This window comes from Trachemys scripta, chromosome 4, assembly GCF_013100865.1.
Source record: "Trachemys scripta elegans isolate TJP31775 chromosome 4, CAS_Tse_1.0, whole genome shotgun sequence".
Lineage (NCBI taxonomy): Eukaryota > Metazoa > Chordata > Testudines > Emydidae > Trachemys > Trachemys scripta.
This window is the reverse complement of record NC_048301.1, coordinates 123,902,645-123,928,023: the sequence shown is the minus strand read 5'-3', so window position 1 is coordinate 123,928,023 and position 25,379 is coordinate 123,902,645. Positions and strand designations below refer to the sequence as shown.

The following is a 25,379-nucleotide window of genomic DNA, read 5'->3' as shown; positions in this document are numbered from 1 at the left end:
GTCTAGTCTCCCTCTCCCTTCTGCCAGTGCAGGACTTTTCTCCCTACAATGTGTTATCTACTGATTTTTCAGTTAAGTGACGGAGATTTGGAGACTTCCCCCAGGAGATTAAACCACAATATGGACATCACAGACAAGAACGTTTTCCTGGTACTCAGCCTAAGTCTTCCTTGCCTTCATTTGCATCTCATATCTACCCCCAGTGGGGACCCTGAATTCCTCCTCTTCTCTATTTACATTCATTTATATAGCCAAATGGTAGCAACTCACAGGTCTTACTTTCATCACTACCCTCGAGGACTATGGATAAATCCTTGACCTACCATAGTCCCACAGGGCCAGTTTTCAGGGCTAGCACAAGAGAGGAAATGCTGCAAGTACATTAAAGAAACCTCACACCTATTATTCCCCAAGCCTGGTAAGACAGTTTTTAATTTTCCAGAGCTTGGGTTCTAGCCCTATTTTTCTGAGAAGGCCTTTAAACTGAAGCAGCATTGTTGCAAATACATCTGTGGAGTAAGTAGGAATTTGCTCCAGCAATTGAAACAAAGTAGTAACGGCCAGTCATTTATTATAACCGTATAATCAAAGAATTGACTTTTCAAAAGAGGTTGCAGCATGCACACTCTCAGTGACTACCAATTAAGATGGCACAGCTCCATTGACTTGTGTAATTCCAACTAGCTGAAGACCTGGCCCTGTGTATTTAAACAACATATTTCATACTGGCTTTTGTAGAAGATGCTCTGCAGAGAACTTGTTTACTTTTGTATTCATCCCCCTCTGCCATAAAATATCACATTTTTATAAAGAAGTAACTGTGGGGATTTGCATAATACATTTCAAAATGTTAAAGCTTGTCATAATTTTTCCCTGAATTAGATGTACTGGAGGTTTTTCTGCTTTCCTAATTTGTTTCGCAGAGAGAGTGAAAGACCCAGTAAACCCTATTGTTATAGTAAACCAGAGACAGAGACTAGAGTGAGAAAAGACCTCTGTGGATCTTACTACCAGTGGAGCACTGTTCCCTACTGTTGATTGCTACGTGATTTATTCTCTCAACACAAGGGAAAGTGACTTCAGCAGACTCGTAAGAGCACTGAATCCTTTAAAAAAAAATCCTTAAGAATAAACTGGTTTTTGAATGGCTGAAGAAGGGCTCATCCATACTCTAAAGTGGTTGGATCCCAGTACCTGTGCCAACTTAGATGAAAATTGTGGTTGTGCCAGCTAACGCTTTCAGCCTTCCCATTCTAGCCTGCAAAGGAAGCTTGAGTGGCTCCAAACTGTTGCATGACTGGGGTTTAGAGCTGCCCAAGGTCCAGTGGGGAAGAGAGTGCATACACACCCATAGAGAAGGCAGTGGAGACCCAGCACTGAAAGCAGTGCGATAAGGTAGACAATGCACAAAAATGATTGAACTGAAGGTCTAGAAGACATGACCTAAGAGGGAAGATTGAAAAAATAGGATTTGTTTAGTCTGGAGAGAGAAAACTGATGGGGGACATAGCAGTTTTCAACTACATAAAAGGTTGTTACAAAGAGGAGGGAGAAAAATTGTTCTCATTAACCTCTGAGGCTAGGACAAGAAGCAGTGGACTTAACCTGCAGCAAGGGCGGTTTAGGTTGGACATTAGGAAAATCAGAATAGTTAAGCACTGGAATAAATTGCCTAGGGAGGTTGTGGAATCTCCATCATTGGAGATTTTTAAGAGCAGGTTAGACAAACAGTTGTCAGGGGTGGTCTAGACAATACTTAGTCCTGCCTTGAGTGTAGGGGACTGTACTATGTACTATAAGACCTCTCAAGGTCCCTTCCAGTCCTACGATTGTATGATTGTCTCACTACGTGTTTGCACAGCATCTAGCACAATGGAGCTCCAATCTCAGGGAGGACGTATATGCACTACTGCAGTACAATTAAGGTAGGGAGAGGGAACCCAGCAAACTAGTTGCAAAAGCCAGTAGTGGAATGAATACTAGTTAGGGAAACACTGTCCTGAACTAGTCAGAAGGCAGCCGGACGGCAACTGGTGAGCAACGAGCAGTCTACTCTATCTGCAATCATCTGTACCCTCCTAAAGTTCAAGTCTTCGGGGGCTCGGTTGGACACCCAAAATTAATGGGCCCTTTTGAAAATGTAGATTCTACGTAACTTGCCCAAGTTTGCACAAGGGCTAACATTACGATTCAGGAGTTCCTGGCGCCTAAGTCCTGTGGTGACTTATCACAGACTTATGAAACTAAAAGCAAGCACATCATGAGAGATTATTTTATTGCTTTAATAGTTAAATCTCAGTTTATCAGAATCACACACCTACATCAGTTTGGAATATTGCCACTAAGACAGCATAAGTATTGCAGTAAGCGGATTATCCCTCTGTCGGAAGAGACCACATTAAAAAGCAGTTCACTCCTCTGTGGCTCTATTTTTCCTGCGAGCCTCCAGCAAAAAGTAGAGAACTGTGCCCACCAACACACCTCCTGCTACCCCACTTCCAATTCCTATCAGGAACACCAACAAGGCCCTTCTTTGCCAAGATTGCTGATGCCATTGTACTACGACACTGGTACCATTCTGTTGGTTTCCTTCCTTTTCATTTGCTGCTAGTTTCTGTTCCAGAGTCAAGGATTTTTGAAAGTTCAGATCCACTAAGTCATTAGGGATCACTCGAAGCCCAAAGTAGATTCTCTTGACAAGCTTGAATGTCTTCATCAGCTGCACATCACACCTGTAAGTCCCTGCATCAGATTCTTTGGCAGGGGAAAGTTTGATGACATAGCTTGGGGTCTTGAAAGGTTTGAAAAGCAGATCATCTGTGGTGATTATGCCTCTGGCAAGCCTCCAGGTGTAGATAAAGGCCTGGCTGCCAACACCAATCATCTCAGAGGTCAGGCAGCTGAGCTTAAATGGTTTGCCAATGGGGACAGTGAAATGGAGTAACCCACAGATCCAGTTGGTCAGGCAGTCTGACCTGCGGAAGTTACAATGACTCCTTTTCCCATGCGGATCAATCTGACACATCTCCTCCACCTTGAAGCCCAGGCCACAGGTGACACTGCAGGATGTGGTGCTGACCAAGACCTTAGCAACTGCTGACTTCAGCTGCTCTGGGATGGTAACTGTCTCAAGGGAAGCTGCCAACAAAGGCAGATAGAAACCAAAAGCTAATGTCCCACAGATAAAGCTGTTTTCCAAGGTCTTCATCTCTGCATAGTCAATTTTATAAGTCACTTCTAAGCCACTGGCAGTTAGTAGTCCAACAAGTGCAAGTCATTCTTCATAAGTGTTCATCCTACATATTATTGAAATTCCAGCCGCAGCACCTTCATGAACTAATTCCCCACATACATGAAATCCTCCAAGAACAAGGACTTGAAGTGAAACGCTGCTAAAGAAAATGCAACTTATTAATAGGTTAGTCCTTGTTCATCACGTGGGTTCCTATTTCTATAACAGACGTTTCACATCTCATTTTAAACTACTCAACTCCAACAACAGGAAACCCCCTTTGATACAAAAATATTTTAATTTAAACTCTCAGGGAACAGGAAGGAGAACTCAAAAAATGATTTTAAAACAACTTCTGGAGCAAAGAGAAGTTATTCCAGTTGAATTTCTCCAACCCCAAACTATAAAACACAATCCATAATAAAATCTTGAAACCCCAATACAATGCCAACAAAACAATAGGAAAATAGTACTTACCATGTACGTGAGGAGTACTGTCTTACATATTTGGACCCTGAAATTTAAAGCATTCCCCAAATCTCCAAGATCATGAAGATAAGCTTTTGACTTCATTGCCATCAGCACATCAAGAGTTAAAAGGCAAACTGGTAAATATTTTAATATAACCACTTATATGCTTGGCTATTTTCCTTTCAAATAGGACAGCAGACATTTTGTATATGCAGGGAGGTGACCTGCTTCTTCACTTCCTTCCATGGCTCAATTAAGTCTCTAAAATTTCCATAACACATGCTACTGTGAAACAATTATGATGTCATAAGCTAGCCTTCCACGAGGCAGGATGATGGCACAAAGAACGTCGCACACATCCAGGCAAGCATCTTAAATGGATTATTTGATGAAGAAAGCTCCAAAAAGGCCACAGCACCTTAAAATACTGAAGTTAGTAAAGCCAGGCTGCCCCATTTGAGCTGACAGTATCAGTGTTAGTGCATAAGGCTGGGAGTCAGGAGCCCAAGGTTAAATTTACCACTAACAGAGGTGGCTGCAACTGCACTGATTTCAGATACCACTTATATTAGCTGTGAATTTGACACCCAGGATCTATTCTGGACTCAGTTACTGACTCACTGAGTGACCACTGGAGAGTCACAACCTTCACATTCCAATTGATACATTAGCAAAATGGGCACTGCCACTTACGATACACGGGTGTTGGTGCAGGCAGAGAAGAGAATGGTTCCAAAGCAATGGTTCACAGAGTTGTGAAAGTCTTCGAAGACAGGTGCAATAAAGTGCCAAGTATCGTGTGTCATGAGAAGTAAACACGGTATTTATTTTTGATGGAGCAATACAGTATTGTGACAATAGTCCAGTAAACAAAAGTAATCCCTGAGCAGCAAACTGAGTATTGGATATTACTAAAGATCAGATTGCAGGAACACGGACTTTTTCCTTAAAAATGAACAGCACTATAATAACTGCACCTCTCTTCCCACCATCACCTTAGATTATTAAAAGCTGAAAGAATTTTTAAAATCCAGTTTACTGTTCTCTATTTATGCTGTTCACTTTCTCCATCTCTACATTCTCCCAATATTTATGCTAAGCTCAGCATAGCATCAGAGTACTGGAACATAAATTCAATTAAGTCAATTTCTCTTTTCCTTACGGTCAGTTTCACTTTCAGGTTCTCTGTCCAGGAACTTTTGTGTTGCACACAAATGCAAACTTGTAATTAAGACCATTTGCTTGCACTGTTTTTTTGTTTGTTTATTAGAATATGGAAATATTTTTATTAGACTAAGAATTTGTTTTTGTTAAAGTTTATTCAAGCAAATTCTTGCTGCAAAATAAATAAACAATCCCAAGACTGTAAACTCTTTGAAGCAGAGACGGTTGTTTTCTAAGTTTCTATGGCACCTAGCACAATGAGATCATGATCCATGGCTAGGACCTCCAGGGACTATCACAATTACCACAATACACAAATAATAATAATAGAATGAAAGGAACACAGAGAAAGACTTACCCACAAGTTTAAGAAATAAAACATACCTCTTTATTTACAAACACAGAAGCTAACATCACTGCTCTGTTGTATAACTGGCCATTATCTGACACATTTTGTACAAAAACTACAGAGATATCAAAATAATGAATTAAAAGAGAGAGGAAAATAAACCAAGGACATATACTGTACAATTGGAGACGCATTCAACACTGAAGGCTGGAGTCCATGACAATTCATATGCCTTAAGACAATCTTCAGAGCCATCACTTGGGCAGCGTTAGGGCTTGTGATGGATTCAGACACACCCTAAGAGTTTAAGGTATGAAATGAGCTGTCCAGAGAGTTCAAAGGGCAAAGAAAGCTTATGAGAGTATATGTGAGGGTGGAATCAAAAATAGTTTCATTAAATGAAGCAAGCCACTGAACTGCAAGTTAAGAAAGCTGGTGGTTTTGTTCCTATGAACTATTTATTTAGAGTGTTCCTTCACCTTCCATGGTTTATTTCCAATGTTGCTGCTGGCTGTTTTGCTTAAATTAGACCTAACATAGGTACCTGCCTGACTCACCTCTTGGGCTTCTGGTACAAGTGGATATTTTTGTATGAAGGATGTTTGGAAGTTAAAAGAAGCAGTGAAAACAGGTTGAATTTACTAAGCCAAGGAAATAAATGAATGTAGCTGAAGAGCAAGTGTAACACACCCTGGGCAATGAGGGGCACTACAACTGAAAGCTCTATTTTAATTTGTTGTATAAAAAGTCCAACAATACGCTAGTGTCACCTGGAAAGTAGGCAGGGATGGAGACAGAGAATCTCTACAATGTCCCATCTGCTAAGTCTCAAGCAGAACAGACTTTCTTCAGCTCAGGGACTGAATAAGGATCACCTTAAATTCAGATGTGTGTAGCCCACATAATCCTGAGACTATAAGGAGGTTATTGGGGGAGATGGTACTGTTAAACGTCAGTTTTTCCATGACTTCTGTGTGTATCTGTCACCTGTGGTTTGTCATCTACAACTGAAATGGAAAGAATGAGCAGCCACACAACTTATGGGTTGCGATTCAGAAGGTAGCATCATTCGAATACACCTGCCAATTTTTGTCATTCTAAGTGATATCACCATGAAAGATGACATCCCATAATGCTGTCTCAGGTTTAAAAAGTATTAAACAAGTAAGCACTTATGAAAAATATTACACAAACCCTGTACAAATTAAAGTAACAACTGATCTCCCAGACTGCACACAGAAACTAGCCCCAAAGCCCTTTTTTGCAAGACTGTGTGTGGAAGCAAGTCCAACGGTCCATTTTTGCTACTCAAGCTAAGATAGTGATGTTATTTATGTAGGGTCCTTTCTTACACAGTCCGGAGCACTTCCTGAAAAGTATTAGGAGCCTTCAACTCCACTGAGTTCAATGAGAGCTGAGGGTACTCAGGACACTGAAGAACCAGGAGTATAATTTGCAAGACATCCGCTGCCTAATTTCCTATCTCTACTAGTTTGCAAGAAGTTCTCTCCTGACCATCACTGTGGCACACTCCAAATGGTGGCTTGAGCCTGACATCAACAATGCCCAGTGTACATGTTCTATAACTGAGCTATTCTGTGTACATATTAATCAATGTCACTTAATCATCAGCAGGGACAGTTGTTAAGGAACAATGCTGACTGACTTTAGAGACGTTCCCATCTAGTTCTCCTTGCACAGAAGAACAGGGGCAGTGTTATACAGGTCACTGGGGGACAAGGGAATTAAAGCATACATGGGAAGAAGAAAAAAGGTTGAGATTTTGAAAGTACACACAAACCTCCATCTTTCCCATCTCCTTTTTTCACCAGGGGAAAAAAAATTCTGACCACTTTAAAACAATATATAAGGATCCTTGGCTCTTAAACCTGTGTTACTGTTTCATGATTGGCTTTTCTTGGCTCTTATTCAAGGTCTTTGATATTTAACTGAAAAAAAGCTTGAGTATTTAGACTACGAATTCTTTTGAGATAAAGATTGGGTTCTCTTTCTTCTCCACTTGCAAGAACAGGTCAGCAAAAGAGGGAGCCAGCTGCCTACACTATGGCACCCGATATGACAATATAAAAAGAACCAACACTGCAGGCAAAAGAGATAAAGTAGCAAAATGCAACCTTTTATACCTCAGCCTAAAGGCAACAAAGTCAAATTCGTGGTTCTTTTATCTAGACTTATTCTATCTTCTCCCTCCCCAATTCCACCAACAAACAGTGTCATGAAGCTGGCATCTTTCACCTCCACAAACCACTACATAAAGTGCCCATTCTTTGCAGACTTCAGAGACTATCTCAGCTTCTAATCCGAAATCCTTCCCTGATGGCATGGCATCAGACCTTGCACACAACCAGCAGTGGTGGTACAAAAGGGGTGCATGTATGAAGATATTAACAGATTTTCTTTTAACTCACTGTAAAATACTGTAAAGATGGCAGAGAAGAAAGAAACACACAACAATTCACTGAAATGAGAGTTAATGAAATGGAAGTTCTTAGGAATACACAGTCAGAGGATACATGGTCCTGGGAATAAAAATCTTGGCATGCTTCAGTTTCAGAACTAAAATCTTTGAAAGAAACAAACGGAAAATGATTTCTTAGCTTGAAGAAAGCAGGGTGCTTCACTTTAGCAAATGCTATAAGGAGACAGTCCACTCAGTTTCTTTGCAAATCTCCTGTCCTGAGAGTCAATATCTTACACTGTTTGTGGGAGAGAGGGTTGAGGAGAAGGAATGAAGGCCATTTTCTCTTCCATAATTCACTTCTTATAAAAGTCACTCCCTGCATCCATGAGCAATCAGGTTGCTGTATTAAGTTAAAGTCAGTCCATTATCTGACTGAGCACCTTGTCCATATTCCACATTATGGTGCCAACACAGGAAAGAACAGAGGAAGAGAAAGCAGAATGTCTTCATAACAGTTCTGAGATTGCACCACCTGCTAAAGAGATCAAAGACAGGTGAAAAATATTTCATCATCAGGGAATCCAAACAACGGGAGGTCATCAAATATGCTAACATTGCCAGAAGAGCAGGCTAAAACAGATATTTTCAATATAGCGCGACACTTTTCAGAAGCATAATCACTGGTTTGGTGATTATACCACCACTTAAGTTGTCTTTGCACAGAATCCTAAACACATGCAGAAATACCAGATACGGACTAGAGGAACTCTGATCTCATTTTGCAGGAACTTAAGCAAACTTACCTGGTTTAAGTTTCGGACTTTAATCCCCAAACTCAGATCAAAACACAACCGAACTCAAACGCAAGCTCCACTTGGTTTTGGATCTGAACAGTTTTCTTTGCACAGTTTCAATCTTAAATTATAAAATGGCCCAGGCAATTGAGCTTGTTTATACTGGGACTCATTTTAAATTGAAGAAAATGCATTTACCATCAGACTGGGCAGCACAATGGCAGCGCTTCATCTGTACTGGGCTCAGCAACCCAGGCCCCTGACTTGCAGAGACTGCTGCACTGCCATGATGCATTCAAACAGCATCCGGAGGAAGTATGCATATTGCACTGCTGTTTTAGCAATTGACTGACTAATTCACAAAGCAGCCCTGCAAGAAATTAGTGACTTTAAGCAGGAGGTATGATAAAAAAAAATCAGTCTTCGCTAGCGAAGTGTCTGCTTCTGCATGGTGGGTCAGACCATAAGCAGGCAAGATTCCTAAAGCAGAGAGGAAACTGGCTGAGTTTGAAGGTGACTATCCACAAGTGGCATACACTAACGCCCTCAAGAAAAGACTGGTTGCCTAACGGAGCATGCATGAATACAGGGTGGACAAGGGAAAGGAGAGAAGGTAGGCCTGAACATTTCTCTTTGAGATAACAGGGCTCTAGGAGTTGAAAGAGTGTATGCTCCTCCGGGCAGGGCATCTCTGGCTACTCCATCAACTTGATTCACCAGTAGGTTCTCCTCATATTGACCTCAGTCCTACACTGAGATACACTAACATGGATCTAGGAGGAGTCCCATTAAGTCCATATGACTCCACGGGGGTGTGCACTAATGCAGTGTCTCTCAACCTTTTTGATAGCAGGAACCACCAGCTTGCTGCCTTCCTAAACTGTGTCAGGGAGATCTCAGGGACCGGCGCCGGTCCACAGAACAATTGTTGAGAAACACTGCACTAATGGATCTTAACAGAAAATAAGTACTGTGTAAAAATAATACTAATTAACTGCTTAATGCCCACGCAAGCTCAAGAACATCTGAATTAGCACTAAATGAAAAAAGATAAAATCCTTACTGATAGCACAAAGTAAAAAACAAAAACAAATAAAAGGCTCCACTGCCCATTAACATCCACTAAGATGGCTAAAGCTAGTGGGGGAATGGCTAAAAATTTTTTTTTTAAATCCACTACTCTTTAGGAAAGAGAAGCCCCCATTTTTCAGGCTCTCTAAAAAGCGTGTGTCCTCCACTGGCCCTGTAGCCACCGTTCCACACAAGCCATACAGGTGGGCACATCTCAACATCAACGATAATAATGGGTGAAATTCTACAGCCGGGGAGCTACAGACTGTCAGACTATACCATAATGGTTCCATCTAGCTTTGATAGCCAGGAGTTTATAATGATGTGGAAGAACAAGGAAGAAGGAGACTATTTTAACTTTTACTGCATTCAAAACACATACGGGGAAATTTCTTTTAAAGGGAATTATAGTGGAGATGGAAGTAATACTGATGGCAAGCTGCAAAGGAAATGTAGGCTGTGATCTGCCTATAAAAAAGCACTGAACAACTTCTGTGTTTTTTTCCCTTTTTTTTTTTTTCTTTTGTTTGCAAATAGTGGTGAACGGTGAACCGTGTATGATGCTTTTCCATTTATATCTGCCTGAACACAGTTATGTTAATTAGCAGTGTGGTAAAAGAAAATAACGTACAGTATTCTGCACACACTCATTCTTATATTTGTTTGGTTTTAAAACTGGTTCCATCCCTCCAGCATGACATGATGGTGCAGTCAGGATATGCAATGGACGCCTGCATGGATAATTTAGAATCTTCAGAAACCAGATACTCTTTAACACTATATTTTTGCTTTAAAAGAAAGTATATGGTGCTTCATTACTTGGACAATCAAGGATAATTTTAGAGATGTTAAAGTGCCAAAATTAGGACGACATTTGAAGCCATTCAACACCATCATCATCAGGAGTAATTTTTGCATAGTGTCACGTTTGTTTTTGGCCAACAACTTCAGTTTAATTTCAAGCATTTTGGAAGGTGCAGAACATCAAGAGATTAAATACCAGTCAAGCTGCACACCCAATGGACAGATTTTGCCCTGGAAGGCAGACAAATTTCTGATATCATATCCCCTCATATGCCAAGAACAAGCACTTATTGATACCAATACAAGCAACATAACAGGAGCAGAGCAGGAAGGACAATGAGCAAGGTGGGTAACATAGGACCAGCAGTGTGGGAAGGAAGGGGGGCGGAAAAAAAAAAATCAAATCTGGACAGCCTAAAATCCATAGCAGCAGCTGTTGAGCTCAAGGATATGCAAAATTTTGTGTATGAATCAATCATGCCTTTGGGTCTCCATGCACCACTCTTAACTTACTTCAACACACCTAGAAAATGGGGCACAACACAGCAAACCACAATTCCTATTTTGCTTTTCTGTACCTAGCTGAGCCTTTCCAAATATGCAGGTAGAAGAGCAGCTTCCCAATCTGCTACCGCAGCATGTGTGAAACGCGGACCTTTGTTTTCAGTCAATTTCAGCTGAAAAGGGCATTGTCAAGTAGCTAAACCCCCATATTTAGGTAAGCCAAATACAACCTAATGTTAGTGCACAAGAACCAGAAAGTGACCAAAAAATGTAGAGTCAGCAAATCCTGCTCTCACTTACAGCAATACAACTCCCAATGACATTCCAACACAGGCATGAAAGCAAAATTAATTTTCTCTTGATAGTGTCCTTTTTAAAATATCCTTTAAAAAAAATAAAGGATGAAGTAGAGCTTATCTTCCCCTGCCAGATCAGAGTGCTGTACATCTGCTAAAAGGAGGATCATAACATTTCTTTATAGGAAATTAAGCTTTTACCTAATGGAAAGTGGCAGGAATATATTTTGGCAGAAACCATTTAAACACAGACACAGTACTCTGATACAGTAAAGAAAACAAGAGTTTTGGTTGCTACTCTTCTGAATGAGTAGCAACCAAAACTCTTGCTTTCCTTACTGTATCAGAGTACTGTGTCTGTGTTTAAATGGTTTCTGCCAATTTGTTTCTACCAGAGGTGGAGCAAATAAAAGATTTCATAAGCAAAGTTACTGGAAAATACTTTTATCCTCAACAACAAAATTACGTTTTTGTGGAAATCCACTGAATATTTATAAATTCCTTCATGGTAAATGGCTAGTTCCTTGCAGAATCTGTGTGTGTACACTGAATGGGGAGGCTTGTATAGTGAACAGTATTACATGAAAGCTAACTACTTAATTAAGAACCAGAGATAATCCCTAAAATGTAAAATATACCAAAACAAGGAACAGGAAAATCAAGTCAGCCAGAAGCTTCTAAAATGCAGCAATAGTCTTTGCACTGTTAAGTGTCTGCAACCAAGGGAAAGCAGCCACTGTTTGGAGCAATGCTATTATGGAACAGTTTTTCCCCTCTCTCTCAATTTTGCTTATGCAAATTTTAGGTTCTTTGGCATATCAACCACTACTGATGATGGCATGGAGCAATCAATACCTTACACCTCAAAATCCTCCAGCACTTACATTCTTTCCTAACACATATTTCAAGAAACAACTTCCCTGACTGGCAAACTGAAGCTTATTATGAATGTAAGAACTGTCACGCACTAGGTTAAAGAATCAAACCACCACCACCTTTTTTGCTGTTGACATAACATTGAATTAATATATTGGAAAATCCTGTATGTTCTTTAGTTGCAGTATATGCAACAGGGTGTGTGTTTTCATTTTGTACATTATATTGATCATAAAACCAAAACAAAGTTATTTACACTTTAAGAAAGGAAAATTTTGTCTATCCTTGACAGCAGCTAAACACTTAGTGAGCAAATGCCATTTGGGAAGATAAAGTGATAAGACTATATCAAGTCAGGGTCTGCACAAAGCAAGGCCACCAAGCAAGCCAACGACGCTCACGCTGGGTCCTTACCTGTCAAAGGCTGTCCCAGCTCCGCCTGCACTTTACCCTTCGCTGCTCCTTCCAGAGGTAAAGCACCTCTGTCCCCTTTGTAGAGTTTCGGTTTAAATGGAGAATCTTTCTCTTTACCTTTTGATCCTTTAGGCCTGCCTGCTTGCTTCTTCTTGGATTTACCATCTCCCTTCACACCCAGCAGCGGATGGACTTCTGCAAAGAGACAGATACACCTGAAATACTCACACATGCATTATAACCATTGGAGTGGCAAATTGAAGTCACCTGACCCACCACTCCCCTTACATCTCTGATGTCCGAGGATGGGATTTATAAGAAGGAAAACACTTTCTTTAAAATCTGTAAAAGATGGATCAGTGTAGTCATTTCAAGAAATAAGACCAACACCCCAATCAGTTTGGCTGCATGAAATCAGAGGAGTGAGGGCAAACAGGGACTAGGATTATGGTAATGATTACTGCAGCCACCATTGGCCTAAGTGTCACCATCTCCAACAGCTAAATCAATGCTGCTGAAGAGAACGCTTTCCCACAGGATGAAGGCCAGCTTTCTGTGAAGGAGACAAATTCAGTTTTAGCAGAAGTTGGCCCTCTGAGGCAAAATACAGTGGCAGAAACATAGAAGAAATGTATTTTGCTATTCCTGGTCCTACTTATGAACTCTAATATACTTGGGCTTCGCCACCTTTACCTACCACCATATAATGCTGCATTTCTGTTGGCGTTGGCCTAGACTCTTAATTCTATTTCAATGTGGGAGCTAGCGGAGATAGAAGTGACTTATTTAATGGCAAAGCTCTTCCACTTTACCTTACTATGGCTAAATGAGCAGATGAATGAATGAAGTACAAAGAGCACTAAAAATCATTGTTTTAGAATGACTTCACTCATTCCTAAAAGAATACGAGTTATAACAGAACTTGGTTCAGGGTGATGGCCAAAGACAACTACTATCAAAAGCAACATAAAGGTTTTTGACTATTAGCACGATTAGAGATTGATTTTGTAACACCTGGTCTTGAAACTGGTGGGAGCTGGGAATGCTGCAAAGATGAAACACCCATCTTCAAAGCAGAATGGGCACTAAATAATGGCAACTTTCACTCACCATCATTAGGCACTCCTTGCAGTTCAATGTTGGTCATTTTGGGTTTCTTCTTTGGTGGCTGAGGTCCATCAGATGATGACTGCCTCTTCTTCTCGGAGCCTATTCCCTCATCAGTTAGGGAGGTCTGGACAGCATCAGGTGGGGGTCCATAAGGGTTTTCTTCTGGGTCTTCCACTTCAGGAGCAATAGGTAAATACAGCAACGCCTTGGAGTCCTCCAGTTCTTCATCGCTGTAAAGGAGAAAATATTTTAGTTTTAAACCATGCACATTTAATATACTTTTCTCTAGGTCCCTAAAGTAAGATGGTCTCTGCAGGAAGCAGCCACACACGGACACTACACAGTTACCAGACTATTCCAGAGAACAAAAATTTGTATTGCCAACAACAAAGAAGATTGAGAAGGCAAGGCGAAGCATTGTGGAGGCAAAGCATTTAACCCCTAGGAGGCACAGTGCTCCTCATGATACACAAAGCCGTGCTAATGGATTTCCATAGGTCTTCCTGGACTGGAATTACATTGTTTATGATATGAGATTTGAAGATTAGGCAAATTAAAAAGGTAGAAATAGAAGCATCTTTAGAAGTTTGTCAGGGATATAGGGGGAAACAACAGGGGACAGCAAAGGGATAGGACTATAAATTATTGTTTCTTAAGGCCAACTAAAGATTGAGCTTTAGCATGAAGTGCTAGGGTTTTATACCTTGCTAGCATGTAAGACTGCAGAATACAATCATTTTGTACACTCAGATATAGTCTGGTCTCAGTAAATTATTCTCTAGACATGTAACTCCTCTCAGCACTACTGGGAACACATGCAAAATCCCAACACATGGAAATAAGAACACAGACGTGTTATATATAGAATGAGTGCAATTTATATATTACACAGAGAATCTTGGGCACATATCTGGGATTTCCAGTTTTTAAAAAAATTACCTGCTACAGAAAGCAGCAATAGGATCAACACTGGTTACATCCACTTCCTCATCCTCTGCAGCATCAGCACCTGAAAAAACAAAGAAATGGAGCAATATAGCCTGAAAGGGAAAAAAGAGATCTCTCCTTAGGAAGCTTTAGCTGATGCCCGAATCTCTAGCATGCAAGATCTGGAATCACAAAGTTAGGCAGAAAGGCCTAGAGCATTTCTCTTGAATACATCTGAATCAGACTTTTCACCTCTTCCCTAAGTGTCTGGGTAATCCAGCAGCAACAATGTTTTAAAATCCAACCTCTACCTTATTAATCTGATTGAAGTTGGAATCTGTAAAAACCATGTAAGCAGACATGTTCAGGTGTCTAGCATGCTTTCTGTAATGGTTGCAAAGGGTTACGCCTTATCTACACCAGCAGCCAAACCATTTTTTCCTGAGGGAGAAAATGGGGGAAGCCCATTGCAAGTGGCAGAGCATTTCCTACCGTAGGTGGATTTTAAATTACAGGGTAGTATGTCAAAAATACATTTGTTTCTATTTAGTCATAAACCACATCTTATGAGTGCTAAAAATGCAGCTTTATATGAGTAAATAATTCAAGTATTTACTATTTCCTATATCATGTTTTAAAATGGACTTAATTATTTTACAGATTGCAGGTGATTAACTTGGTGTTTTTTTAATATATATCTATAAGAATAACTTAACTACCATTAAATGCCTTTTGCTGCCATTTATATAACTTTTTAAAATCATAACAAATTTGATTCCATTCTCAATTCCAACAAACCCACATTATCCAGTTCTGGGCGCCACATTTTAGGAAAGATGTGGACAAATTGGAGAATATCCAGAGAAGAGCAACAAACATGATTAAAGGGCTAGAATACATGATCTATGAGAGAAGATTAAAAACTGGGTTTCTTTAGTTTGGAGACCAGAAGACTGAGGGGGGACAGAACAGTTTTCAAGTACATAAAAGGTTGCAAGAAGGAGAGAGAAAAATTGTTGTTCTTAACCTCTAAGGATAGGACAAGAAGCAATGGGCTTAAATTGCAGCAAGGGCGGTTTAGGTTGGACATGAGGAAAAAATTCCTGTCAGGGTAGTTAAGCACTGGAATAAATTGCTTATGGAGGTTGTGGAATCTCCAGCATGGAAGCTTTTTAAGGGTAGGTTTGATAAACATCCTACCTCCTTTTGTTGGTTTCAATCTTTCACTCAGGTGGGTTTTTTTTTTTTTTTTTTGGGGGGGGGGGGGGCGTTTGGCACCACCAAGTGGCGAAGTTACATTGCTACTGCTTGAAATTCAACATTTCCTCTCCCACTAATAATAGTGATCCCCTGCAAGAGGCTTACTGCATGTTTGCTTACTACTTATATCTTATCTGTGCATAGGTATTTCACATTGTATGGCTTATGAATCATAGGCGCTGAAGTCATTTTTTACATGAAGCGTTGGATGTTAAATATAAACCTTAAATTAAATTAAATTAAAGGAGATATCCCATCTCCTAGAACTGGAAGGGACCTTGAAAGGTCATCGAGTCCAGCCCCCTGCCTTCACTAGCAGGACCAAGTACTGATTTTGCCCCAGATCCCCAAGTGGCCCCCTCAAGGATTGAACTCACAACCCTGGGTTTAGCAGGCCAATGCTCAAACCACTGAGCTATCCAAGCGTGTTGCTTTGCCTATGACCAATAATCCTAGCTTGTTTTATCATCTCTCATCTCGCTACCACTGCTTTTAATCACATATCTTTAATTTCTATTTTACTATTTATCCAGACATAAGAATTATTTAATAAACATTGGCACTTACAGCCATGTCTCTGTTACAAGCATACTCGCATTACATGTTACCTGTCTGCTCTGGCTCACTCTTATCTTCATCCTCAATGTCAAACTCTGACTCCCTCTCTTCATACTCTACGTTTTCATCCAACTCTTTAAAGTCAGGCGCAAAGGCACTCCAGTTTTCCTAAACCGCAATTCAAAGAGAACTTTACCTTGTGCAAACAAGCAGCAACTGCAATGAGAGCAGCTGTGTAACTGTACTCTAGCTCCGCCCCCAAATCCTCCAAACCATGTGCACTGCCACAAGACCAGCCCCTCTTTGAGCTTCATAGTCACATGGCAGACTAAACACTGTAAAAGTGAGTTTCTGTGGTCATTTTTATTTCCTTCATCCCTTGAAATCTCATAGTATCTTTGCACATTGATAAGGACTCCCATAACCAGAAGGATGCATGCTATATTTCATCATTTCTGTTTGTGATTATGTTCTCAGAGCTGTTATCTGCAAATAATAAATTGAGAAGGACACTGCTCCCGTTATGTGAGAATTCAGGGTCTGCAATAAGGCCCAGATTCAGCAAGGTGCTTAAGCACAGGCTTAAGAAAATGAGTAAACCCTTAATGTTCACTGCTGTGCTTAAATTTAAGCACATGCTTAAGGATTTTGCTCACTCAAGACCTAATTCAGTAACATATTGGAAAGAAAAATTCTGCGGAGCATCACCTGCCGGAATACTCAAAATACAACCTGCCCAGAGAGAATTAACTGGCTACTATTCCCTATGGAAATTAATCTGTAAAACACCTACCACTTGATTCTGAGCCCATATTGACACAACACCACTGGAAATGGAAGCGATGATTGGTCGGACAGGATGCCACTGGAATTATTCAAATGGTAAAAGGGGAGAAAGAAAAAATTTATTTTTAAATGGATTAAGAAAGTTTGTTAGAATTATAACTGACAGAAAAATTATGGGAGACACACTCACTGCTACATCTAGCAACAGCTCCCCTCTGGTTCCATGGAGGATTTTCACTAGGTTTCCAATGCTCTTCTCCCAGATGTACAGGGCATGCTGCCGTGCTGATCCTGCCACTATGTACTCCCCATCCCCAGAGAAACAGCACTTCTTCCACGGTGTCCTGCATGCAAGGGAATTAAAAACATAAGAACGGCCATACTGGGTCAGATGAAAGGTCCATCCAGCCAAGTATCCCATCTTCTGACAGTGGCCAATGCCAGCTGCTTCAGAGGGAATGAACAGAACAGGTAATCATCAAGTGATCCATTCATAAAACAACGCAACTTGTTACATTACTGTACAATGTGGAGAAGACAGGATTCTAGCAAAGGTTTCACGGGAAAGAGTTATTAGGTTTTCTTGGGTGAGAGGTTCATTGAATTCTTTTATTCATTTGAAACCCGTGCCTTATAGTGTGTTTAAAAGCCTTGTTACACCAAAGGCCACCCTGAATGAGATCCATTCGTTGTCTAAACACACCGAGCAGTGAATGCTACACTAAAGCACATAGCTTTATCTCTCAAGCCACCAATCTCTCTGCTGCTTCCTACCTGTTTACTAAATCCTGAAGCTTCTGCATTGGCTCAGGCTCTCCATCTCGCCCACAGGTTAGTATTTCCCGACCATCATATACCCTGATTATTCGGTCAGCTGTATTTATTAAAAAGCAGCTGTGGGAAGGAGAACACAGTAAGAAGAGAGTTCATTACATCAAAACAAAGACTTTTTTAAAGTTTTTTTTTTTTTAATCCTAAACTAAACATGTAAAATACCATAATTTTTATTATACATTCAACATTAAAGGTCTGTATCTAGAAGAAGCGGAGCACTCACAACTCCCCCTTGAAGTCAATGAGAGTTGAAGGCACACATCACTTTTCAGGTTTGGACCCCAGATAAACAAAACATTTTCTATAACATGTACTTACACTAACCAGAAAAAAAAAAAAAAAAAAAAAAAAAAATGTGTGCCAGAGATGTATTAATCTCATCTCCTTCTATTTCTCCCACTTTTAATTCAAAAGTAAATTTATCCTTTAAAAGCTAGCCAGAACTGTGAAACCAACACACTGTTCTGTCACATTTCCAGCTCTTCATATGGTCTATTTATATAACAGACAGTGTATAGCTGCTAAGATTGGCCCTGAATTTTGTAGTTGACACATCCCCCACAGCAACTAATTTTGGAGCCATAGCAACAAGTATTCATGCTCTTTTACTCAGAATATTTTATCCAAAAGATCACAAATCCTAAAACAGACTATCAGGGGGTAGCCGTGTTAGTCTGTGTCCACAAAAACAACAAGGAGTCTGGTGGCACCTTAAAGACTAACAGATTTATGTGGGCATAAGCTTTTGTGGGTAAAAAAGCCTCACTTCTTCAGATGCATGGAGTGAAAACAACAGATGCAGACATTCTATAATGACAATTATAGAATGCCTGCATCTGTAATTTTCACTCCATGCATCTGAAGAAGTGAGGGTTTTTTACCCACAAAAGCTTATGCCCACATAAATCTGTTAGTCTTTAAGGTGCCACCAGACTCCTTGTTGTTTTCCTAAAGCAGAATGGATCCCTTCTAGTGTTATTCACTGCTGCACTTCAAGGGTTGATTGTTGCAGCAGAGGTAAACAAAACTCTAGAGGTGACAAGTAAGGAAACATTTACTTTCAATGTCTGTCTCTGGATTAACATATGTTCTGTTCGTGTTTTTATAATCCATTCATCCATCTTAAAACTTTTCTATTCACCTCCAATTTTCTCCTACTCACCTTCCTTTCCGGGCAAATTCTATTGATTTAATAGCTGTGGTGTTGCTGGTTCCAGTTGTTACTCTGAAGGAAGCAACCAGATCCTGAGTATCTGTTTTTAAGACCAAGATCTGAAGATTAAAGAAACAGAAAATAATCAGTATCTTCATTAACACTCACAATGTGAGGTTGTGTGATCTAGGTATAGTGCCGGGGACTAAGTCAGGATTCTTGGGTTCTAGTTCCTGTTTCTGCAACTAATTCTTGTGTCCTTGAGCAACAAGGAACTTGTCCATTCTATGACTCATGCTGCCTCTCAGGAATATAGGGAGAATATCTACCTCATGGTGAGAGGCTTAAATCAGCAGGTATACGTTACTGAGTACCTCTGATAAGAATTATACATCTATAGCACTTTTTATCATGCAGTTTATGTGCACTAGAGGAAAAGAGACCCCCTAAAAATCTTTTCAAAAACAGTAGCAATACAAGTAATACTTAGTGCTTAAATACCATTTTTTAATCTATAGATCTCAAAGATAGAGTCAAAGTGCTTTACCAAGGAAGGTCAGCATCATTATAGTAGCAATGATTCAAGAAGCTCTCAGGGAACATGTCTCACAGACCAAACAAAGGACTTCATCCCTAGAAGAGTCAGGCACCTGGACTAGTAATTGCATTCTTTCACTCACTGAGCATCAGCAGTGTGGTCTCACCTTCCCCTTGGCATTGCCTGTATAGATATATTCCCCTCGCCTGTCGAAAGAGGCCACCACGTTCAGATCGGAGTCATCATCCACAGGTAGAACAACATGTTTTGAATCAGACAGCGTTAGCATCACTGGTGCAGATTTCATGGGACACACCAAAACCCTGTTTCTGCAGAGGAAAAAAGGAAGAGGTAGCAGTTTGTCTTTTTTTCTTAGAGTCTCCAATTTTCACATTTACAAGTATGAAAAGAGTTGAAGGAATTTGAGAAAAGCAGGGATGTATTGTAGCTGAATATGATACACGTTCTTTTGTTTCCTTGGCTTCTCTCTTGCATCCATGAGCAATAGATATTAAATGAAAGCCCTAATATCTTTGTTTTCTTGTCCTGACTTATTCTTGCAAACAATCGTAAAACAATATGATCTGGTGTTTATTTTTTCCTTTTTGTTTACATCTCTTTATGGATGTTTTCCCAAGTTTATACATCAAGTGTGTCAACTCAACAAGAAATTTTTAAATAAATTGTTAACACACATCCTTTTGTTTACCCTCTTCCACTTCCCAAAACTATTTTTCAGCAGGCTAGAGTCATTACAAAAACATTTTTATTTTGTTCGCATTGCTAACACATTAAAGGGAGAACATCTGGTGGACTAGACACAACAGTCAGGTTTTTAGAAAAATTATTTTGTAAGATCTAATAAACATGTTTTCATGATTATACAACTATAGGGAAGAGAGCATTCATTCAGCTCATAAAAGCCTCCTAAAAAGGGATCTTTTCCATACAACTTACTGGTCTCGGGGGTGATACTGAACTTTCAAGATGGGTGAAGGGAACCGAAACCTCTGGTCACAGTCTCCAGACAGAACATCCCACTGTGATACAATGTTATCAGTTGAAGCACTCACTAATTTGTGACCATCTCGACTCCAGCTGCAAGAGAAGAGACACATATTAACCTTTCAGGAAAAAAAAAAAATACACAAAACCTATGCTCACAAAAAAAATAGTAGTTTAAATAGTCTATTAGAACTATGAGCCGCTATTATAAAACTGTCTGCTGGACAGCTCCATGTAGCTTTTATCTTTGTGTTTCCATAGACTGATTATGCATATCATTTACTTTAAAACTCATTTAGAGAATCAGATCCTATGAAGCACTGGCTTAGATCGTCATTTATTTGCTTTTGTAAGTTGACTTCAATGGGTCTTGAGAATGGCCAGCACTTCACAGTATCTGGCCCACAGCAAGCACAGATTTGACCAAATTCCATTCACAGCAAAGTAGAAATATTATGCTAATACATAGATTATAAACCTGAATAGAGTGAAACCTTGGAATGAAGTTGCTTTAAAGTATCCTCTAAAATTCTTTGCTTTTAAGTGCCAATTACATCTCTTGACAGAAAGAGAGCTCTTTTAGATTAGAGGAGTGCGTTCTTGATGCAGTAGTCTTGACACATCAAATTTGAAAGACATGCCATTCACAACTATTGAGAAAAGAGGCAAAAGAAGGCAAAAGAACCCAGAGAGGAAAGAGTGGCATCCAACATCAAAGGGGTGGAGAATCTCTGAACTTGAAAGAGAATCTTAGGAAATTCAGAAGGGAGATAAGGAATGAGGCTTTAATTAACGGAGTACTAGAATCCCTTAGGAGCCTGCCATAAACTCTGGTTTAGTACAGAAATTTCATAATACTTCAACTCACATTCAACCTCTATAAGATAACTTCTTACCATAAAGAACAGACAGGGTGGATATGGGCACTTATGATTTTGGCTATGCCTCTTGTCAAGAAGTCCCAGATGACAATGCGGCCATCGTTACAGCCCACTGCAAGCAGAGTGCCCCACCTGTTAAAGGTACACGTCAAAGCCATACTGATACAATCCAGCGTCCCATCAGCCTCCTGGAAATAAACAATGGCAGAAGAGACTGTGAGAAGCCAAACTTCTGTTTTCAAGCTTTGTGCCCACTTTACTTTACCTACTTTTAAACCTTAAGTGCAAAATGTATGAGCTACCACCCGAGATTTCAGTTGAACACCAAGAGCCAGATGCTTGGATGATCAGTAGCCAGATCTTGAAGGAACACTCAACCAGGTTTAAGCCCAGTCATTAGGAGTGAAACTGCTTTTAAAAGGGCATTTTCTAAAGCTCACTAAGTACAGAAATATGTTCACAATTTATTTTGAAGGGGAAAAGGTAGCATATTTAAAATTCCACTTCTCCAAGCCAAATGGCAAACAAAAGAAAACAAACAGCCAGCAGAGGTGTAAGACAGTCAGAGACTACTTTTTATTTTTAATCCAAGTTCTATGCTAAGAGTGTACTTTTCGTGAGTTCTGGGAGCCACAAATTTTAACCTGATAGATTTCTAAGTTAAATAGCCTGATGCCAGATTTGAAGATAATATAGAAGTAACACGTTCAATTCATGAACGAACAGTTTTTTGATTCTCAAAGAAGACTGAAATACTCAATGTAGAGATTTATACCCACACAGCCAGCTCTTCCCTACTCCACTTGACTGTTTACAAACAAGACCTGCACATACAATGGTTCCATTAGCACAACTAACTTTGGGATGGATATATTTACAAGGCATGACGGCTTTCCTATTTTAAAGTCTCAATTAAGCATATAGCCCTGTAACTGCCGACTTATTTGTTTGGCTTTTGGTTTTTTAAAAACAACAATTAAATGATGCGGGACAGATTAAAAGCGAATATAAATAAAATCAAGTCAGTAATCCAACAAAAACTAAAGAAAGAGTGACCCCCCCCAAAAAAGAGACTTACCTCAGGATAGTTCTGTCCAAAGGACTCTGCAACAAAACAGAAATATCATGCTTGAATGAAATTCTATGAAAATCACATATTTCATATTGGAAACAATGTGGAGTTGTTCATTTAGACACAAGGCTGCTGTCATTATTCTAATAGATTAGGTTTATAATTACACTGATGGTTTGATCCTACAAGCACGCTCAACTCCCAGTACAATCAATAAGAAATAAGGGCACTCTGCATACAGCAGGATCATGCCTTAAGCTAACACAGATAAATCATGCATATGTCATTGTGGGTCTTCAAGTTTTACCCCAGATGTAATGAGACCTACCCGACTACGGAGGCCTGTCCCAAATTTGCTGTCACTTTTCAAATAAGATTCTTCCCCCTCCTCCTTCCCTCTGCCCCCAAGATTTCATAAACCTGCACAGACTCTGGCTACATGAATGAACTGCTGTGTTGGTGTAACTGGCCAAGAGCATGTTTGCACGAGAACCACCATCAGGCTGACACCTCATCCACACCCATAAGTAATCTGAGCCATTCTACACTGCAAAATTAGGATGCTCTGTTTTTTTAAAAAGCAACAGAGGGTCCTGTGGCACCTTTAAGACTAACAGAAGTATTGGGAGCATAAGCTTTCGTGGGTAAGAACCTCATTTCTTCAGATGCAAGATGTTTTTTTAATGTCAACCCAGCCTCTTGACCAGGTTTAAAGAGGAGAATCAAAGGCACTCTTGCCCCCAAACACTTGTCAAATCCCTCCAACATGCAGCTTCCTGCCGCCCCATCTCTTTGTAACAGGTGCCCCATGATTTTGCTTCAAAAAATCTTGTTTTTCTACTTGCAGACTCCAAATATGGGAATATTTCTCAGAATAATAAAACTGAAGTACTGAATTTGGGTTGGGGGGTGAGAAATTATTTCTGTCCAAAGAATGACAGCCCCACACTCTGGGGAGCAGTACAGCTACAAAGTTCAACCTGCTTAACACCCCTGCCAGTGGGGAGGATGGGAACAGCCTGCAGGTTTGCGTACACAGGAGTGCTACCTACTCCTCCGGGTGAGACCCAAACCAGATGCTGTTTCTGCATGTTCCCTGGGCAAGGGGAAGGATGTAAAAGCGAGTGACAAACTGCAGCAGCACAACACAGGCCACGCATGACGCTAACAAACCAGCCAGTGTCACCAAAGGGGACCAGACCTGAGCCCCCACTGTAAAGACCAGGCCCTCTGCTGAGACTGCTCCGCCCCAGGAATCTTGTGGGCCCTGGACTCCCCAGTACAAGGGGCTTGGGCCCTCTCCCCCAGCAGGCCCCTTCCCCAGCAGGGGCCCCTTCCCTTCTCTATCCCCAGCCCAGCTCTCCAGTCTCTTCCCAGCCCAGCGCACCCCCTCGCTGGCCCTTCCCTGCAGGAACCCCCCCCCCGCCGCTCTGTCCCCAGCCCAGCGCACCCCCTCGCTGGCCCTTCCCTGCAGGAACCCCCCGCCCCCCGCTCTGTCCCCAGCCCAGTGCCCCCCCTCGCTGGCCCTTCCCTGCAGGACCCCCCCGCCCCCCGCTCTGCCCCCAGCTCTCCCAGGCCCTCGGGACTCCGCACACCCACTGGAGGACCCTCCCCCCTTCCAGAAGCGGGACCCGGCCCCGGGGACCCCACCGAGGATGCCCCGCACTGCCGTCTCCGAAGCCGCCCCCTAGGGGGGAGGGGAGCAGCTGGGACTCCAGAGGGGGCAAGCGCGAGCGCCCACTCACCGAGCAGCTCCAGGTTCATCTTGGCCGCTGTCTCGCTCCGTCCCCGCCGCTCACCGTCAAAGACCCCGGGGGCCTCCTCTCTGAATGGGGCCGCCCTACGCGCTGCCTGATAAACTGCCCCCGGCGCGCGAATCTCTTCGCGGCTTCCCACCCAGACCTCTGCTTCTCCCCACGGCCGGCTCTGGAGCGCGAGGTGGAAGGGAAGCACAGCCCCGCAAGCCGGGCCGCGGACTAGGGAGTCAGGCACCGCCGCGGCCACCCCGCAATGGTGCCCGGGGAAAAGGTTCCTATCTGGAGCAGACAGCCGAGAGTGAGGTTCCGGGTACACAAGGGAGAGATGGCAGGGGCGGGGTTGTGGCATAGCTCAGAGGAGGCGGGAGAGTGGGAGGAGCTCTATGCTAATTGGCTTCCTCTCTTCCCTGCTGGGAGCGAGAGGTGGCGGGGGCAAGCTCTTCTCCGGGCTCATAAGATGCTGTACAGCACCAGCCCTGCAGCTCTCTCTAACGCTCAGACTTTTGATTTGGGCATTGCTGTGGTTTGTACAATAGCCCCAGGGGGTGGCTGTAGGAGCGTAAGCAGCATTCAAGAGCTTGATTCTGTTCTCCTCCTGCACAGAGATTTAAAAAATTTATTAAGATAATGTTAAAAAAAAGTGAAGGGCGCAGAGTTTAAGCATAGAAGGTTCTGGTTATCAGGGAATAACATACAGACTATCAAGGGTGCAAAGTTTGGTTTAAGATCGAGTGGCGTAAGGAATACATAATCTGCAATATCCCTGATTAGGGATAAAAGGTTGATGGGTCAAAGTACAGACATTTGGTGAGATTTAATGTTCAGAGAGTTAATGATTCCAGTTCATATGATCCAACGGAGAAAACCTCTTGGTCCCTTTCTCGTAGTCAATTAACAATATCACTCTACACTACACTGTTTAAAAATTTTATTAAAGTGATATATATAAAAAAAAAAAACACCCTAAATAGCTAACCCCACTCATTGGTAAAAGCAACCTAGCACTGCACTACCCTGCCCCTGGTTAACAAGGTCTGTAATGGAGCTTGTTAAAGAATCAGAGGGGAGGTCCTGTTAGTCTGTATCCACAGACTGTTAGTC

The 25,379-nt window shown here is 41.3% G+C and overlaps 2 protein-coding genes across 5 annotated transcripts; both read right to left on the bottom strand.

The window, feature by feature from the left end:
* Window positions 1–2,284: 2,284 nt before the first annotated feature.
* On the bottom strand, window positions 2,285–5,104 carry TMEM81 (transmembrane protein 81). Its single transcript, XM_034767193.1, has one exon. The coding sequence runs from the start codon at window positions 3,206–3,208 to the stop codon at window positions 2,411–2,413; it is 798 nt and encodes a 265-aa protein (XP_034623084.1). The 5' UTR covers window positions 3,209–5,104; the 3' UTR covers window positions 2,285–2,410.
* A 128-nt stretch (window positions 5,105–5,232) lies between these two features.
* Window positions 5,233–24,397, bottom strand: RBBP5 (RB binding protein 5, histone lysine methyltransferase complex subunit). Of its 4 annotated transcripts, none has more exons than XM_034767189.1 (14): window positions 24,267–24,397; window positions 22,528–22,553; window positions 21,465–21,637; window positions 20,521–20,661; window positions 19,730–19,892; window positions 19,035–19,144; window positions 17,813–17,932; window positions 17,229–17,382; window positions 17,046–17,117; window positions 16,303–16,420; window positions 14,447–14,516; window positions 13,508–13,737; window positions 12,398–12,592; window positions 5,233–8,173 (listed from the first exon to the last, which is right to left on the bottom strand). In XM_034767189.1, exons 1-14 carry the CDS (start codon window positions 24,283–24,285, stop codon window positions 8,145–8,147), a joined length of 1,620 nt encoding a protein of 539 aa, XP_034623080.1. In that variant the 5' UTR covers window positions 24,286–24,397; the 3' UTR covers window positions 5,233–8,144. The 4 variants fall into 4 exon arrangements, with proteins under 4 accessions (XP_034623080.1, XP_034623081.1, XP_034623082.1 ...); XM_034767190.1 differs by having other exon boundaries at window positions 5,233–8,170; XM_034767191.1 differs by having other exon boundaries at window positions 12,515–12,592.
* Between the last annotated feature and the right edge of the window lie 982 nt (window positions 24,398–25,379).

Excerpts from the sequence above, each read along its gene's own strand:
- TMEM81 (XM_034767193.1), bottom strand. The coding sequence starts at position 3,208 with ATGAAGACCTTGGAAAACAGCTTTATCTGTGGGACATTAGCTTTTGGT.
- RBBP5 (XM_034767189.1), bottom strand. Across the intron at positions 17,933-19,034 it reads GAATTTGCCCGGAAAGGAAG|CTGCTTTTTAATAAATACAG; the intron begins GTGAGTAGGAGA and ends TCCTTCCCACAG. Across the intron at positions 17,383-17,812 it reads CTTCAGGATTTAGTAAACAG|GACACCGTGGAAGAAGTGCT; the intron begins GTAGGAAGCAGC and ends CCTTGCATGCAG.